The sequence below is a fragment of the Bombina bombina genome, chromosome 11 (assembly GCF_027579735.1).
Source record: "Bombina bombina isolate aBomBom1 chromosome 11, aBomBom1.pri, whole genome shotgun sequence".
In the NCBI taxonomy this organism is placed as follows: Eukaryota; Metazoa; Chordata; class Amphibia; order Anura; family Bombinatoridae; genus Bombina; species Bombina bombina.
Genome location: NC_069509.1, coordinates 44540869 through 44560238, shown reverse-complemented (window position 1 = coordinate 44560238; position 19370 = coordinate 44540869). Strand labels below are relative to the sequence as shown.

At 38.2% G+C, this 19370-nt stretch overlaps 1 protein-coding gene across 1 annotated transcript in view; it reads left to right on the top strand.

Annotated features, from left to right (window-relative positions):
- LOC128641703 (uncharacterized) overlaps positions 1–19370 on the top strand; it is a 103613-nt gene that overhangs the window by 25429 nt on the left and 58814 nt on the right. The window contains exons 2-4 of the mRNA XM_053694234.1: positions 904–1230; positions 3212–3508; positions 11621–11734. Of these exons, the coding sequence (XP_053550209.1) occupies positions 904–1230; positions 3212–3508; positions 11621–11734 (738 nt within the window). The remainder of the gene's footprint in view (positions 1–903; positions 1231–3211; positions 3509–11620; positions 11735–19370) is intronic.

Genomic DNA, 19370 nt, shown 5'->3' with positions numbered 1-19370 from the left:
TGGAGCGACGTCCTGATCCAGAGAGGGTCTGCGTTGTACCAAATACCTTCCACTTCTTAATAATAGACTTCACTGTGCTTCTAGGCATTGATAAAGCCTTTGATATTTTCTTGTATCCATCTTCTGACTTTTGCCTGTCCACAACATTATCCCGGAGATCTTTTGACAGTGCCTTGCCACCCATAGTTGATTGTTTGCTTTAGTTGCACTACCAGGGACTGAGATGCTCCAGGAAAGCTCTTTTCATGCTGAGCTAATAAATATGCCCACAGCTGATCACAGTTGAAGGTCAAATGGCTTTGTGTGGCCGTTGAGAAGGTGATTAGCTACACCTGATTGAATTTACAAGTAATTTTAGGAGGGGGTGATCCTTTTTCCAACTCAGTGATTCTGTTTTTGAATTGTCTTTATTATTGCCTTACATGTTGGTGTTATATCTTTCACTTGGATGTTATCAGTTGCACTGAGTAATTACAACTGGATAAACAAAAAACATGTCTGTCGATTTCAGGCTGCAATGAAACAAAATGTGATTATTTTCAAGGGGGTGATTCTTTTCAATACCCACTGTAAGAGAAGAGTATTTGATTAATTCTTTTGTAATTGGCCTAAATATCATGCTAAAGTAAGCTTGTCTAGAGGCAGTATGGTAACAAGGATATTTATTAATGGCATTACTTTAACAAAAAAGGCCTCTGTTATTGTAGTTAGTACAGATTTGATGATTACCTTCTTGATCTGTGGTACTACATTTACTGAAGAGAATAAAAGCTTACTGTGGATAAAATTAAGGTTCTTGACAAACATATATATATATGATATAACAGTTGTATTTCAATAGACACCACTGTGTATTCAGTAACATTATATTTTGTATGTATTTATTATGTCTGTTTTCTCTAGGTGCAGTTCTGGAACTGACTGCTGTTCCTCAGAGTGCTAATGTCGGAGCCAATATCCTCATCCCTTGCACCTTCAGCGTGGATAAGCTCCCTATAAACCCTGAATTACTTGCAATAGTTTGGTACTTTCAAGGAAAGGAAATCTTGAGCTATGATACTGTTCTGAGAACATCACATCCTACGGCATCCTTAAACACAAGCATGACAAAAGAAGGGGTTGCTTCTCTGTCACTTTCCAACCTAAAGATATTTGATAGTGGAATCTACAAGTGTTTAGTGTTTTATAGTCAAGAGAATAAAGAGAAGGAAGTCATGGTTGATGTCTATGGTAAGAATGTAAAATTAATAATAATAATGTGTATATATACTGTATATATATATATATTTTTGCAATTACAAATGTTTAGGTATTCTCATGTTTGTTTATTTTGTTTGTATTGGTATGACACAAAAAAAGACAAATCTGACACAAAAATGGACTGGAAAAACTATTGGCACCTACTCAAAATTGTAAGAAATAATTCCATTCCAAGTTTGTGATGCTCCTGTAATTTGTAATTAAACTCACCTGTATCAATTACCAGGTGCTGACAATATAGAAATCACACTGGCAGCCAGTTAAAATGGTGAAACATTTACTCAACCTTTCTGTTGTGTGTCTCTGTGTGCCACACTGAGCATTGATAAGTGAAAGAGCAGCAAAGAATTGTCTGAGGATTTTAGAACAAAAATTGTAGAAAAGCATTGACAATCTCAAAGTTACAAGTCCATCTCCAAAAACCTTAATCTTCCTGTGTCCACTGTGCGCAACATTGCCAAGATGTTTACAGCCCATGGCACTGTAGCTAATCTCCCTGGATGTGCGTGAAAGAGAAAAAATTGATCAAAGATTGCAACAAAGGATTGTTCAAATGGTTGATAAAGAACCTCAATCAACTTCCAGAAAAATTGAAGCTGACCTTCAGGCAGAGGGTACAAGTCTGTCAGCTTGCACTATACGTCACCATCTGAATGTAAGGGACGCTATGGTAGGAGACCCAGGAGGACCCTTACATGAGGAAGCCAAAATCCTTTAGGGAGAATGTGCTGTGGACAGAAGAAACAAAATTACAACTTTTTGAAAAAGCCCATCATTCTACTGTTTTCAGAAAAAGAAATGAGGCTGTTAAAGAAAATAATACAGTCCCTACAGTCAAACATGGTGGATGTTCACTGATGTTGTGGGGTTGCTTTGCTGCTTCATGCACTGGATGTCTTGACAGTGTGCATGGCATTATGAAATCTGAAGACTACGAAAGAATTATGTGGTGCAATGTAGTGCCCAGTGTCAGAAAGTTGGGTCTCCGTCAGAAGTCATGAGTCTTACAGCAGGACAATGACCCAAAGCACACATCAAAAAGCACCCAGAAATGATTTAAGACAAACTTCTGGAGAGTACTGAACTGGCCAGCAATGCTTCCAGAACTCAATCCCATAGAGCACATGTGGAGAGCTCTCAAAACAGCAGTTGGGAAAAGGAACCCTTCCAATCTAAAGAGACATGAAGCAGTTGGCAAAAGAAGAGTGGTCCAAAATTCCAGTAGAGAGGTATAAGAAACTCATTGATGGTTACAGGAAGCGATTGATTTCAGTTATTTTTTCCAAGGGGTGTGCTACCAAATTTTAAATTGAGGGTGTCAATAATTTTGTCCTGTCCATTTTTGGAGTTTTACGTGGAATGTGTCAGATTTGGCTTTTTTTCTCAACTTTTTTGTATCATACTAATACAAACAAAAGAAATAAACATGAGAATTATCTTCGATTGAGCACTTCTGTGTAATACCACAATATAAAAATGTAAAACTAAATGTATTCCTACAACTTACAGAGCTATAAAACATTATATTTCACTGTTGTAATAGAAAGCACTAAGCAGTGGCTTATGCTTAATATAAATCATTACAATATGCTTTATTCATCATTTTAAAAGGATTTTACCGTCTCTCTTTTTTTTTTTTAAACTTCATATGTGCAGGGGCAATAACTTCCTGTTACAAAGTGGTCTCTACAGAAAGGCAAACTATCAGTTTTTGCTTTGAAGTGTTGCTAGGAGACACCCATCTGCTAGCTGCAATCAATTTATTAGCTATGTTCAGTAATGGACTTTTGCTTCAAATGTCATTTACAGGGCCAGTACATCTCTCCATAAGGTTGGGTTATGTGGTCACTTATTGGTATCTGTCTTGCCAAGAAATTAAAAACAATGACTGCAAAGATTACAATCTACAGAACATACAACAAAATATATTTATTCATATTATTTATTACAGCTACCCCAACAATCACTATTACAAATAATGTTGTTGAAAAGAATAAGGAGAGCGTTCTTAAAAGCACTATCACCGGCTTCTATCCAATCGACATTGACATTAAATGGCTCAGTGAAAAAGAGGTACTGAAGTCTGTTCATTACACACCTCAAAAAAATTCTGATGGGACTTACTCACTGAAAAGCTCTGTCACAATAACACCAACTGATGAAAATGAAAATCAGACCTACTCAATTAGAGTCCTACACGCCTCTCTCCAGGAACCTCTCCAGAAAAATTTCCGACTTGAGTATGAAGGTAATATAATCTTTAATTAAATTTAGCATGCTAACACACACACACACACATATATATATATATATTTATATATACACACACACACTGGCGTTCAAAAGTTTGGAGTCACTTAGACATTTTCTTGTTTTTTTAAAAGAAAAACTAAATTTTTGTTGTCCATTAAAGTAATATCAAATTGATAAGAAATACAGTGTAGACATTGTTGTAAATGACTATTGTAGCTGGAAACAGCAAATTTTTAATGGAATATCTACATAGGCGTACAGAGGCCCATTATCAGCAACCATCTGTTTGATAATCCAAATTTATCACTTAAAAAGGCTAATTGATTATTAGAAAACCATTTTGCAATTATGTTAGCACAGCTGAAAACTGCTGTGCTGATTAAAGAAGCAATAAAACTGGCCTTCGTGAGACTAGTTGAGTCTCTGGAGCATCAACAATTGTGGGTTCGATTACAGACTCAAGATATCCAGAAACAAAAAACGTTCTTTTGAAACTTGTCAGTCTATTTTTGTTCTGAGAAATGAAGGCTATTACATGCGAGAAATCGCCAAGAAACTTAAGATCTCGTTTAACACTGTGTACGACTCCCTTTACAGAACGACACAAACTGCCTCTAAACAGAGTAGAAAGAGAAGTGGGAGGCCAGATGCACAACTGATCAAGAGGGCAAATATATTACAGTGTCTAGTTTGAAAAACAGACACCTCACAGGTCCTCAACTGGCACCTTTATTAAATAGTACCTGCAAAACATCAGTCTCAACGTCAACAGTGAAGAAGCGAATCCGGGATGCTGGCCTTCTAGGCAAAAGTAATATCTCCGACTGTCCAGCAAAAAGAAAATATTTGGATAGGCAAAATAACACAGACACTGGAAAGAGGAAGATTGGAAAAAATGTTATGGACAGAAATCTAAGTTTGAGGTGTTCGGATAACAAAGAAGAACATTTGTCAGGTGCAAGCTAAACGAAAAGATGCTGGAGGTTTGCTTGACGCCATCTGGATGTCATCTGTCAAGCATGGTCTGGGGTGCTTTGGTGGTGGTAGAGATTTATACAGGGTAAAAGGGACCTTGAAAGAGAAAAAAAGGCTAATAATCTATTTTGCAACGCCTTGCCATACCCAGTGGACAGTGCTTGATTAGAGCCAATTTCCTCCTACAACAGGTCAATGACCCAAAACACAGCTCCAAGCTATACAAGAACTATTTAAGGAACAAGCAGTCAGATGATATTCTCTCTTTATTGGAGAGGCCAGCACAGTCACCAGATCTCAACCAAAATGAGCTGTTGTGGGAGCAGCTTGACCATATGGTACGTAAGAAATGACCATCAAGCAAATCCAGCTTGTGGGAGGTACTTCAGGAAGCATGAGGTTAAATCTCTTCAGATTACCTCAACAAATTGACAACTAGAATGCCAAAGGTTTACAAAGCTTTTATTGCTGCACATGGAGGATTATTTGACGAAAGCAAAGTTTTAAGGACACAATTATTATTTCACTTAAAATTCATTATTTCTAACCTTGTTATTGACTATGGGGCATATTTATCAAGGTCTGGCGGACCTGATCCGACACTGCGGATCAGGTCCGCCAGACCTCGCTGAATACGGCGAGCAATACGCTCGCCGTATTCAGCATTGCACCAGCAGCTCACAAGAGCTGCTGGTGCAACGCCGCCCCCTGCAGACTCGTGGCCAATGGGCCGCCAGCAGGGGGTGTCAATCAACCCGATCGTACTCGATCGGGTTGTATTGTGGCGATGTCTGTCCGCCTGCTCAGAGCAGGCGGACAGGTTATGGAGCAGCGGTCTTTGTGACCGCTGCTTCATAACTGCTGTTTCTGGCGAGTCTGAAGAAACAGGGGCCAGCAAGCTCCATACGGAGCTTGTTAAATAGAGCCCATTATCTCCTGTTCAAACTCATTTCATGTATGTTTTCATGGAAAATAAGAAACTGTTTAAATGACCCCCAAACGTTTGAACACCAGTATATATATATATACAGTATGTGTGTGTGTGTATGTATATATGACAAGTCTACAATAATTTAATCACAAAGAATAACAGAGTGATACAAAAAAAATTCTCTAATCTAGGTAGATAATTGGAGTTATAGAAGCAAGAGAAGAATGGAATGCCTTGTTGGAGGTTGTTGTGATGTGTGAAAATGGATTTCATCTCTGCCTTTCTCCAAATTTGCTTATCTAAGAGGTGCAGATTAAGAAAGATTGACGCCATGAATAATGCGATTATATCTGTTTAATAAAGACAATAACATTGTCTTGACACACCACTCATAATATTATGAATATGGAGAAAAAATAGACTTTCCCAAAACCATAGGTAGTAAAAAGAAAAATAACACTGAAGCCTGTTACAACAATGTAAGCTTTTAACAAGAACAATGTCCATAAGACCTTTGTCAAGATACAAAAATATTAAAATAATTTTTGAAACAGGGTTCTTGTCAGGATTTTGGTGTAGTCCAGGATCAGACCCAAATGCAAGAATGAATTTGAAACACACGCTAGCACACTAAGAATAAACTAGGATGTGACCCACAACAGCTTCCTAATACAAAATAAAAGGTACTCACAGATAGAGCTGAAATAGCAGATGTCAGAAGACCAAAGGAGATCTCAGGAAGGCCTAGTATAGGTAAGGTAGTACCGGAGGTGAAGTGGAGCAGGTACAACACAAGAAAAGTCAAGCAGGCAGTTCAGGGTTAAACACAAGCATAGTTAGGCAGGCAGAGGTTTGGTAGCTTAGATCTGGCAGTTCAGGGTTAAACACAAGCGTAGTCAGACAGACAGAGGTTTGGCAACTTAGATCAGGCAGTTCAGGGAGATCCAGCAGAATAGTCAGACAGGCAGAGTATCAAAAGGTAAAACAAGTTACTCACAAGACAGCCACAGAGATCAGAGATCAACAAACTGATGAGAGTATATAACCTGCCTGACATCATCAGAGCGGGTCGGCCCAGAATGTGTGTAAGGCAACGCAACGCTGAAGAGAGGCAGCTGAAGACCCGGGAGCCGCAAAAGAATGTCGATGAACAGCACTGTGACAGTTCTATTTGATGATGAGTCTCAAGACTGATTTTAACCAGTTATGGTAAATGTTTACCTGCCCATGTGTATGAGACATGGAAACTCCCCTACTATTTTTCACTTAATATACATAGATTTATACAAAATGTGACATCCCACATAAATTATTTCAATGTGTCATGCCATCAAACAGTGGAGACAAAGAAACAGTAGGAGCATTTAAAATTGGTTAGTGTTGGCTTTTTTTTTAATATGATGGAAATTTGCCACAGGACAGGGAGAGTTTAAACAGATGAGTCACTGCTGCGGTGGAATTTGATTACCTCGGAGATTGTGTGGTGTGAGGGTATAAGAATGAAGACTATAATCAAAGGAAAGCAGAGGTACATGGTTGAGGGCCATGTTTGAGGCAGAGTTTCTGTAGGATATTGTTTCTAAAAGTGTTTATTTTATTTAGAATGTAGTTGTCAAGGTCTTAAACTTTAAAGTTAGCAGTAGGTGAATTGAGAATAGGTTAATGAAGTAGTAGAAAGTAGAAAAATAGAAAAAAAGATGGTCCAGTTATGAGAATGAGGTAGATATCAAAAGTGAAAGCTGAAGAAATTAGAGAAAACATAAACATGTAGAGCGGAATCTGGAGTAGTGTATGTAGAATGCTTATACCATCTTGCTGTCCTTTTTAAGTTCTGAGTGTTTGGTTAAAGGGACATAATACTCATATGCTAAATCACTTGAAACTGATGCAGTATAACTGTAAAAAGCTGACAGGAAAATATCACCTGAGCATCTCTATGTAAAAAAGGAAGATATTTTACCTCATACTCACCATAGTAAGTCCTGTGTAAAAAGTTATACTTCAGCTGCTGTCCAGCTGCAGGTAAAAAAATAATAATGAAGAAATGAACAGCAGCCAATCAGCATCAACAGTGATGAAATCATGAACTCTTTTACTGTGATCTCATGAGATTTTACTTAACTCTCATGAGATTTCATAGTAAACTTACTTAAACTAAATAGGAAAATAACATGAGTGTGCATGAGGCTCACTCCCTTGCCTGTTCCAGGACAGATATACTGATTTGCTGCTTAGGGGCCTAATTATCAAAGCGTCAACTGAAAATACGCTTGAATTCTGCGTCCTATTTGTCGCAAGATTGATCCGCCGTAGTTATCAAAGCGTCAACATCGGCAAATGTTGAAATTTGTGATGTAAAATATGATCCCACAATCTCAATCCCATGCAAATCGATGCGAGTTGAAAACAGTGGTATTCAAGCAGAATCGTGTTCATTCGATCTCCTAATCAACACTATTTTGAGCTCTCACTAAGTTATAAAAAACTTTACATTTACGCACCTGTCTTTTCCAACTTAGCGTACATAGTTTTCCTTCCGCCACCAATGAGGTCGCAGATGCCATAGAACTCAATGGGAGTCTGAAAACACAGATAGCTTATGTTTGATGCTGCAAGAGAATGAAGCATATGACATAATGAAAGTAAATTAGAAACTTTATTAAATTTGTATACCCTTTCTAAATTAAACAATATTATTGCTACACATTTAGTGCACTAGTAGATATAGGTATAAAAATTAAAAATACATTACTACTTATGGATTATGCTACAACTTTGTCTCTCATTACAAAGCAAGGAGACAATATTATTTCTATATATTTGGTGCAAAGTTTTGCCCCAAACTTGTTGCACTAGTAGATATAGAGATAAAAATGAAATAAATACACAACATAATATAGCTAACTTCCTTTTTATTTTTTTGGAAAAATCTATGTGCACCATGTTTAAGTCATGTAATACAAGTCACACTCTCCACTTTGCGCCATATTTGACTCAACACTTTTCGCACCAATTATGACGCTAACTCCTAAATAACCCACACACTAGTGAATTTCCACCACTTTTGATTGGAATATGCATAATCACATGATTTATGACATTAGCCAATCTGATTCAAATACACATTATAAACTATCACTAACGAATCAAATTGATTGATACTTGTGTCATTGATCAATCATCAGAACTTGTAAGTGCCATTTGTTACATTGTGTATTATACTTTGAAAGAATGTATATGTGAATTTAGTATTAAATATAAACATTGATGCTGACATTAGGACACACAGTGTAATATTTTAGACAAGGATTTTAAAATTTGAATTAATGTTTGATTCAATATAATCTTAAGCTGATAGCTCAAAGGGATAGCCCACCTAACATTAAACTGTCATGACTCATATACAGCAGAAATTAAAATCACCTCTTTACTGTCATGCTATTTTCAGTGTATTTTTTCCTTCTCTTGAATTTCTTTTTCAGTAAGAAATGTCATCTTATATGCCAGCCCATTTTATGACACCTGTGTAGGGGTGGTTTTTAAAACTAGATTGCAATCAGGAGGGGTTAGACAGGTGCAGAGAGAAAACTGGCCCAGCTCTTAAAGGGACAGGAAACCCCAAAATATTATTTCATGATTTGGATAGAACATACAATTTTAAACAACTTTCAAATTTACTTCTATTATCGAATTTGCTTCATTCTCTTGTTATCCTTTACGGAAGGAACATCATTGCACTACTGGCAGGAAGCTGAACACATCTATTTAGCCAATCACAAGAGACAAATGTGTGCAGGCACCAATTAGCAGCTAGCTCCCACTAGTGTAGGATATGTGCGTATTCTTTTCAAACAAGGGATACCAAGAGAACAAAGCACATTTGAAAATAGAAGTGAATTTTAAAGTGTTTTAAAATTACATGCTCAATCTGAATCATGCAACTTACATTTTTACTTTCCTATCCCTTTAAAATATCCATTGATTGCAAATAAATACATATGATACTCTGATTACATGTTATATTTGCAATTATTCCTGCTCAGAATAATAATATTAATAATAATTTACAATATATACATATAGTGGTATAAATTAACACAGAGATATGACAGACAACATTGAACATAGAACAAAAAAAGGAACTTACTGACATGTAAATATGTTTGCAAAAGATTTCTGCCATAACACACACACACATATGTATATATATATATATATATATATATATATATATATATATATATATATATATATATAAGTATGTGCAAGGATATATGTACAAATTATAGGATTAATAATAATTTGAAAAAATAAATAAAAAATATGACTTCTAGAAATACATATACTGTACACATTAATTTATGTGAACATATCATATAACAAATCAATATAAAAATAACTTTTTATGAGATATTGTTTGTTGAGGTATGAATCAATCTATTTCTTGGACATTAACAGATGAAAAACAAAAGATTTGCTTTAGAGAAATGTGCTTGTTCATGGACAGTAAGGAAATGGTATAAATAAAGTTAGGAAAGACCCGAATAACCGCGACATCGATGACTGTTAGTTAACACCAGTCCGATGCTCTTTGCACCGTACTTGACGCGCGTGTTTTTAACAGCTTTTTTTATTAGTATGGAGATTCAGGTCTTGCAAGCATATTGACGCCGGTGAATGCAACATAGTTGACGCTTTGATAAATAGGCCCCTTAAAGCCCTTTACAATGGGAGGTGGCTACTGATAAACTTTTGAGGTAAAATATCTTTCTTTTTTACATAGAGATGTTCAGGTGATATTTTCTAGTCAGCTTTTTACAGCTATGCTGCATCACTTTCAAGATTTTCAACCTTTAGGTATCATGGCCCTTTATTGGGATGACCATAGTCAAAGAGAAGCAAGAGGACACAAGCCCTGTAAGTATCTTCAATTGCTAAAAGGTTACAAGAGCTGTAATTTATGTATTATAAATATAAATCTTAATCTCATTTTAAAGCTTTGGGCAAAAATTATTAATCTTGATTTCTATTTGTACAGTTGGGCAATAAATAGGAATCTTAACCTAGAAATAATTTGCCTAGATTCCCTTTCCCATCTAAATTTAAACATATGGTTGATTTCTTGGTATTTAAGTGCATATAACTTACAATGTGGAATCATAAAGGCTCATATTTCAATTCTTAGGGCTAGATTTATTAAAGCTGAGGCGGACAGGGGCGCGTATACGCGCCCCTGTACGCCTCAGCTCACCTGTGGTGGGGCGAAATTACCCACAGGTATTCGCCATTGCACACGAGCGCAATTTTGCGCTCGCGTGCAATCCCCCCCCCCTGCCCGCACACAGCCAATCAAGCGCGGGCAGGAGCTGTCAATCTCCTCGGTCTGACTAGACCGGGAAGATTGAATTTCGCCACCTTAGAGGTGGCGAAGAGGTTAGGGAAGCAGCGGTCTAGTGCCTGCTGCTTGATAAATTACGGCGAGCAAGTTCTTGTGAGCATATGCTGTTGGCATTTATCATCGCACAAGCAGTTCTTGTGAACTGCTTGTGCAATGTCGCCCCCTGCAGATTTGACACCAATCAGCTGCTAGCAAGGGGTGTCAATCAACCGGATCGTATTTGATCGGATTGATTTCTGTCTGCAGTCTCAGAGCAGGCGGACAAGTTATGGAGCAGCGGTCTTTAGACCGCTGCTTCATAACTTCTGTTTCCGGCAAGCCTGAAGGCTCGCACGGAAACAGGGGCATACGGAGCTTGATAAATCGGCCCCATAATCTTATACTTGTATTCAATATCACAAGTTATCTTTTACATATAATAAAGCCCACAAGGACATGTGTATACACACACCTATACACACACATTCATACAAGCACAAATGCACACATATGCACACACACACACCTCTAAATACACATGTAAACACAAACACACACATATACATATGTCCGCACAAATATACAAATATACCCCCAACACAGACATAAAAAAGACTCATGCTATCTTATTTAAAATCCAATAAACTAAAAATATCTTTATTTAATTCTCGTTTATGGGGGTAACAATAAAGAGAATCCATAATTGCATCAAAGCATAAATATATATTGTGCAGTTTTTTTCTCTTGCAATATACTGTAGGATATATATAATACATTGTACAAAGATTATTGTCTTTTTTTTATCTGTTTGTTGATATTTCCAGGAAACAAAACATACCAAACAACATCTTTAATAGCTGTTTTTGTGGTCATTATTTCTCTCTTGCTGATTGTAATTCCTGTCATCATCGTGTGCAAGCGAAAAAGCAAGAAAAAAGGTAAACACTTTTAATTACATTTATATTTAGGTATCACCATTCATTTTTTTTTATTTTACTTTTTAATATGAATAAACATGTATGTGTATATATATATATATATATAAATACATATGTACACAGACACACATATAAATATATACAGTTGGCCCTCGTTTTACAACGGTTCAATTTATCTGATCGGGATGATTGCTGTCCGTCGCCTCAAAGGTGGCGGATAAGTTAAGGAGTAGCGTTCTTAAGACTGACGGCTCGCACGGAAACTGCTGCATTCCCAGCATGTTAAATCGGCCCCCTAATCTGTTATCTGAATTACTGGCTTCAGTTATAAACCTTTAATTTAAGTCTCTCAGGGAAAGAGTTAAATTCAAAACCTTTGTCCTTTGGGTTTTATACAATAAAGTTAAAATAAAGTAAACTCCACAAATGTTTTTCTATTTCTACATTAAGGAAATATCAGTTAAGGAATGACAAATACTTAGTGCTCCAGAAGTCCATTATGCTGAGTTGTGGTGAAGCTTGAGACACTTAAAGGGACATACAACCCAAAAATTTTCTTTCATGATTTAGGCAAAACAATTTTAAACAACTTTCCAGTTTACTTCTAATATCAAATTTGCTTCATTCTCTTGGTATCATTTGTTTAAGGAGCAGTGATTCACTACTGGATGCTGACTGAACACATGGGTGAGCCAATGACAATCAGTATATATATGCAGCTACCAATCAGCAGCTAGAACCTAGGTTCTTTGCTGCTCCTGAGCATTCCTAGATAAACCTTTCAGCAAAGGATAACAAGAGAAGAAAGCAAATTAAATAGTAGAAGTAAATTGGAAAGTTGTTTAAAATTGTATGTTCTGTCTAAATCATGAGTCTCTAATTATGACTTTACTGTCCCTTTAAGCACTTTTCAATGGAACTCACAACTTCATATTAACATACAGAAACGCTTACATCCTAACTTTTCTCAGATGCTTATATAAAAGTGGGAAGCCCAGCCTGTGTGAGGGAGATGTGGGTAAAGCCAGGACTGTTGCGGGATGGAGTTATAATTGTTCTGTGGGTGGGGTAGGGTAGACTGTGGGCAAAAATATACTTGTTTTCTAGGCCTTAGTACTCATCCTATATATACCAACATTGTCTTAGACTTGACTTAAAGGGACAGTAAACCTCAAAAATAATGTTATATAATTCTGCACATAGTGCAGAATTATATAACATTATATTAGCGCAAACCCCCTTTGAATTTTTTAAAACAACGGCTGTTTTTCAGACCCGCTCTCTGTGCTCTTCTGAGCGGGTCTGTTTTTTTCACACAGCGCATCGGGCCAGCTGTATAGTCACAGCTCGCTCCTGCTCTGTCTGACAGCAGGAGCGAGCTGCACTGTGTATAATGGCGCGGTCGGGCCGGGCTGTGACTATACAGCTGGCCTGATGCGCTGTGTGAAAAAAACAGACCCGCTCAGAAGAGCACAGAGAGCGGGTCTGAAAAATAGCCGTTGTTTTAAAAAATTCAAAGGGGGTTTGCGCTAATATAATGTTATATAATTCTGCACTATGTGCAGAATTATGTAACATTATTTTTGAGGTTTACTGACACTTTAAGGTAAAACAGTAGCTTAAAAAGTCTGGGCATCTATGATTTTTTTTTTATCGTTTATATGTAACTTTATTTGCAGTCTTATTAATATCATTATCATTGACTGATATATTATTTGTTTGTAAAGTTCCACCAAATTCCATAGCACTGCAACCTGAGTATGGGTGCACAGTGACACTTTGTTGTAGTAAATATACAGTTACATCAATAAACTAAACTAAACATATTAATACAGCAGGAGGAGGCTACACTGAAGAGCTTACAATCTACTACAACATATTTACTTTCTACAGGCCATTCTTAAATGTTTTATTTGTAAATACAATCTGAGACTTTTAAAGCTTTTTTAAAGTTAATATAAAAAGTCTGGTTTAGTTATCGTCATCATTTTATTAGAACCAGTGATGCCTGTTACCATAACATAACTTATGTACTACATTAGAAGATGGTACTGGTAAAGGATATAATAGAAAAAAGAGATCATTGTCTTTAGGGAAGAGTAGAGAACCATATCAAAATGTCCCACTGAAATAAAATCTATTTTTTTTGCTGATACATTTTTTTCTTTATACATATTGCCCTAGATTACAAGTGGAGCGCAAAAATATTAGCGCTCACGGTAAATAAGTAGCTCTCCTATTCTTTCACCCATTCTATGAGTTGATAGTAAAAAGTTTGCACGCAAACGAAAGACTCAGGAGTGGTAACATCTATAGCTTGGATAGCGCAGCCTCGATAAATTCCCTTCCATTCAAACTTACATGGGGCGCACCATAAAAACCTCTTAGGTCTTTGGCTTGCACGCTAACTCGAAGGTGTGCTATGCTACTTGCACCAAAGGCGCATTAAGAATAGTCTATAAGCCGCACCTCAGATCAGAAGACAACAATGGTTTATCTAAAACGTTAATTGAGAATTATGAAAAAGTTTATTTAACAATAAAACATTGTAAAATTGTACCATTGGTATGGTATAGCTAGATAAGTTATAAAAGTCTCAGCTCAATGTGGCTAACAACGACCAGATATAAAACTAACTCTGCTTCTACTGATATAAAAAGTCCATTTAAAAGTTCCTTAAAAGTTGTATCCTAAAACCTAAGAATATTTTCAAACTCACAAAGACACAAAGTAGTTGTAATCCAACTTGCCCTCCTTTTCCAAAGCTACTCCCCAGCATTTTTTTCTAAAACACTGTTACAATAATAACAATGTATTCACACTGTTTGTAACCGCTCTCTATGTTCCGACTCGATTAGGACATTTTTTCCCACTATAGTATCACCCCAAAAAGTTAGTTGAATATCATAGATCAGTATACTCCCAATTTATAAAATGATCAAAATATTGTGATTAACAGCTGTATCTGCTGCGTTACTTTACAGGTCAGTCAGATGAAGAGGCGCTGTCTGTCCTGAACAAGTCAGATAAAATAGATCCAGGTAAGGGGTCCAGTAGTAACATATAGTAATCACCATAGGCTGCGCATCCTATTGCATTAGGGTGTACACCCAAAAGCACAAGTAAACATATCTATATATATATATAAATTACAAAAAACTATTAAACATTTAGGACTAGATTTCAAGTAGAGAGCTAATTTATCACAGTAGCCCCAAATGCCCCCAAAATACTGTCTATTGTATTTTATTAAAAATAAAAAGTGTACCATTTTTATCGTTTAATATAATAGCTGCATTAGGCAGTATTTTGGTGGTAAAGTTGGCAGAAGTAGGATGTTAGAAACAAAGTAGCACTGAAAAGTGCCTTTACATTGTGGTCTATGGGAACTGTATGTTCCCAGTATATATATATATATATATATATATATATATACACACAGAGAAGTGTACTCATCAGTGAGGTGTAGCAGTATTCCTCTAAGCACACTGAGCAAGGAGTCCACGTCTGGTTGCCCCTTTTTTTTTCCCATAGGAGACTAAATACACACAGAGAGAAATGCACTCACAGGAACAAACAACCAGCTCAATACCATTGTTAGCCTGTTCTATGGTGATTTACACCCTGGGTGCAGCTTCTTTTAGCCCAGTAATGCTTTTCACAGAGTAGAACTTTCCTGTAGTATATCAGTCTGATCCCGTCTGTTACGGTCAGTCCAGCGCCAAAATACCAGGCAATTCCTCTCTGAACAAGGAACACAGCAACCCCAGACGATCGTTTCGGCCTTCATCGGGCCTCGCCAGTGAGGTGTAGCAGTATTCCTCTAAGCACACTGAGCAAGGAGTCCACGTCTGGTTACCCCTTTTTTCCCATAGGGAGACTACATTTTTCCTATGGGTGGTAAATCGTCATAGAACAGGCTAACAATGGTATTGAGCCAGTTCTTCGTTCCTGGGAGTGCACTTCTCTCTGTGTATGTGTATATATATATATATATATATATATATATACTTATATACGTATATATATTTATGTATTAATATGTTCAGGACCCTGGGTAGCGCTTGCTGATTGGTGGTTACATTTAGCCACCAATAAGCATCTACTCAGGTGCAGAACCACAGATGGGCCGGCTCGTAAACTTAAATTCCTACTTTTTCAAATGAAGATACAACGAGAACAAAGAAAAATTGATAATAGGAGTAAATTTTCCTTAACCCCTTAACGTCCAACGTCGTACCCTATACGTTGCTGCAGTCCTGGGCTTCTCTCTGCTGTGATCTCGCTCAAAATAGCGAGATTGTACTATTTCTGCATGCCCCACGATTTGCAGAGTTTCTATTGCTCTGTGGCCCTCTCAGCATCGGACAGCGATGGTGCCGATCGTTGGTAGATGGGAGCGTAAAGTGGGACACAGGTTGGTGGCCCATTGCTGGAGGGGACGGGAGGAGGCAGGAGGAGGGCGGGACCACTATGCAGCAGGAGAAAGAAAAAAAAGAGCCGGGAAGTCAGGTGGAAGGAGGGAGGAAGGGCAATAAGGGGGTCCTATGTGGGATCCATTGAGAAAAAGGGATCTGAGAGGGGGAGGGCGGGAGGATAATGAGGGGGGGGGGCAGCTACACTAAAGAAAAAAAGTTTTTTTTTGTTGTTTTTTTTTACAAAAATCTGCCTAATTTGCAGCACACTGGGTACTGGCAGACAGCTGCCAGTACCTAAGATGGCGTCAAATAGGAAGAGGGGGTAGGGTTAGAGAGCTGTTTGGGGGGATCAGGGAGGTTGGGCAGTAAAAGGGGATGCTACACTGCAGAAAATATATATTTAAAAAAAAAAGCAGCCTTTTATTTTAGTACTGGCACACTATCTGCCAGTACTTAAGATGGGGTGACCTTTGGGGGGTGGGGGAGGGAAGAGAGCTGTTTGAGAGGGATCAGGGAGGAATCAGGGGTGGGATGTGTCAGGTGGGAGGCTGATCTCTACACTAAAGCTAAAATTAACCCTACAAGCTACCTAATTAACCCATTCACTGCTGGGCATAATACAAGTGTGGTGCAGAGCAGCATTTAGTGGCCTTCTAATTACCAAAAAGCAATACCAAAGCCATAAATGTCTATTTCTGAACAAAGGGGATCTCAGAGAAGAATTTACAACCATTTGTGCCACAAGCTGTTTGTAAATAATTTCAGTGAGAAACCTAAAATTGTGAAAAAGTTAAAACATTTTTTATTTGATCGCATTTGGCGGTGAAATGGTGGCATGAAATATACCAAAATGGTCCTAGATCAATACTTTGGGTTGTCTACTAAAAATATTAAATTTAGTTAAATTGCTGCTCTATCTAAATCATACAGAAAACAATTGAGTTCAGTAGCCCTTTAGCACATAAATATACAGTGGCGTCTCTGGCGGGTGTGTGGACAGCACCCGGGTGACATGCTCGGGGTGGGGGGGGGGGCTGGAGACACCAGCAGACACATACAGTAAGCACCTGGCTTTGTAAAGTTTACCCAGCATTTAGGCACTTTTCCAGCAACCCTGCTCATTTAACTCCCCCCCTTCACTACCGTTGTTCTGTTTTTCATTGCAACAAATACCGGTGGGTCAGGTGTTCCAGAGAGGGTTGGCACTCAGGCAGGAAGGTGCTTTAGATGATGCTTTGTCCCTCTCGTGTGGGGACTTAAGAGATACGCACTCTGGAGACTCCTCACTGCAGCACACAGTGGAAAAAGTAGGTGGGAGGGCTCTCATCGATACTGATAGTGCAACAGGATAATTTTATGCAACAAGAATAAGTATTCTTAAAGGTGTAATTGATAAATATTGCTTTCCATATCAATAAACTGTTAGTTCCTAATATGGCATATTAATATCTGAGGTATTCACCACATTTCATATGCTTATTAATTGATACGTTTAACACTTGATAGAACACACTGGTCATGAAGTGTTATTTAACTACTGCATGACTGGAAAAAAAGAATATAAAGATCTTTCTTTTATTTTTAAATAAATAATTGCAAAACTTGCAGGTCTTTCCATTATGTAAGATGGTTGCTTGTTGAATTTTATTCTTCTTAATAATAAAAAATAAGAGATTATTAGTGATAAACCAGATTATAGGTGATCTGTGTACCACATTGTGATTTTTCAGATCAGTGATCTGAACATCACCATACGTGTTAAGTGTAACTCTACGGGCTATGGATTGGTTCTGCATGTCTGCGCAATATCTCTTAATAAAAATAATAAAAGATATATAGTACAGCATGCAGCCTGCATGGGTGACCTGCACACATCACAGTGGGTGCTATAGTGCTATGTTTGTGTGTATGTAATGAGTTGCAAGGGTTCCATTAAGGACATGGGGTCACCAATTTGTACTGTTATTTTAATTCCTTTAGAGATGTGTGATAGTAAAAGTGTGCTAAGGTATATATACTAAGAGAATGTTTTAAAGGGACGTGGAAGCTATTAAACATTAACATTAATTTGTCACTTCCATTCCATTGCAATCTCCCCTTACAAAATCAGAGCAGATGGTCATATTAGGTGACACAATGCTGCATGCCATCATGTAAAAGAACACTAGTAAAAAAATGTTTAAAATGTTTGGAAGGAAAACTTCTGGGTGCAGGGGTAAAAGGTTTTGTATTTGTATATTAAGTGCCTATTTAGCGGTTACCAATGTTAGTTGTTGTGCAAAAGTGTAGGGCACTTCATATAATAGTGCTTAACTTAGCTATGTTGTGTGTGTATGTATTGAGTGTGTGTATGAGTGTATGTGTATGAGTGTGTTTGTATGAATGTGTGCGTATTAGTGTGTGTATGTATAAGTGTGTGTAGGAATGTGTGTGTATTAGTGTGTGGGCTATGTGTGTGTGTGGGCTATGTGTGTGTCTGTGGGCTATGTGTGTGTGTGTGTGGGGGCTATGTGTGTGTGTGTGTGGGCTATGTATGTGTGTGTGGGCTGTGTGTGTGTGGGGGGGGGCTGTGTGTGGGGGGGGGCTGTGTGTGTGTGTGGGCTATGTGTGTGTGTGTGTGGGCTATGTGTGTGTGTGGGCTATGTGTGTGTGTGTGGGCTATGTGTGTGTGTGGGCTATGTGTGTGTGTGGGCTATGTGTGGGCTTTGTGTGTGTGGGCTATGTGTGTGTGTGGGCTATGTGTGTGGGCTATGTGTGTGTGTGTGTGTGGGCTATGTTTGTGTGTGTGGGCTGGCGCTGTGTGTGTGTGTGCTGGCTGTGTGTGTGTGGGGGGGGCTGGCTGTGTGTGTGTGTGTGTGAGGGGGCTGGCTGTGTGTGTGTGGGCTGGCTCTGTGTGTGTGTGGGGGGGGGGGGCTGGCTCTGTGTGTGTGTGGGCTGGCTGTGTGTGTGTGTGTGTGTGTGTGTGTGTGTGTGGGCTGGCTCTGTGTGTGTGTGTGGGCTGGCTCTGTGTGTGTGTGGGCTATGTGTGTGTGTGTGTGGGCTATGTGTGTGTGTGTGTGTGTGTGGGCTATATTTGTGTGTGTGGGCTGGCACTGTGTGTGTGTGGGCTGGCGCTGTGTGTGTGGGCTAGGGCTATGTGTGTGTTTGTGGGCTATGTGTGTGTGTGGGCTATGTTTGTGTGTGTGAGCTGGCTCTGTGTGTGTGTGTGTGGGCTGGCT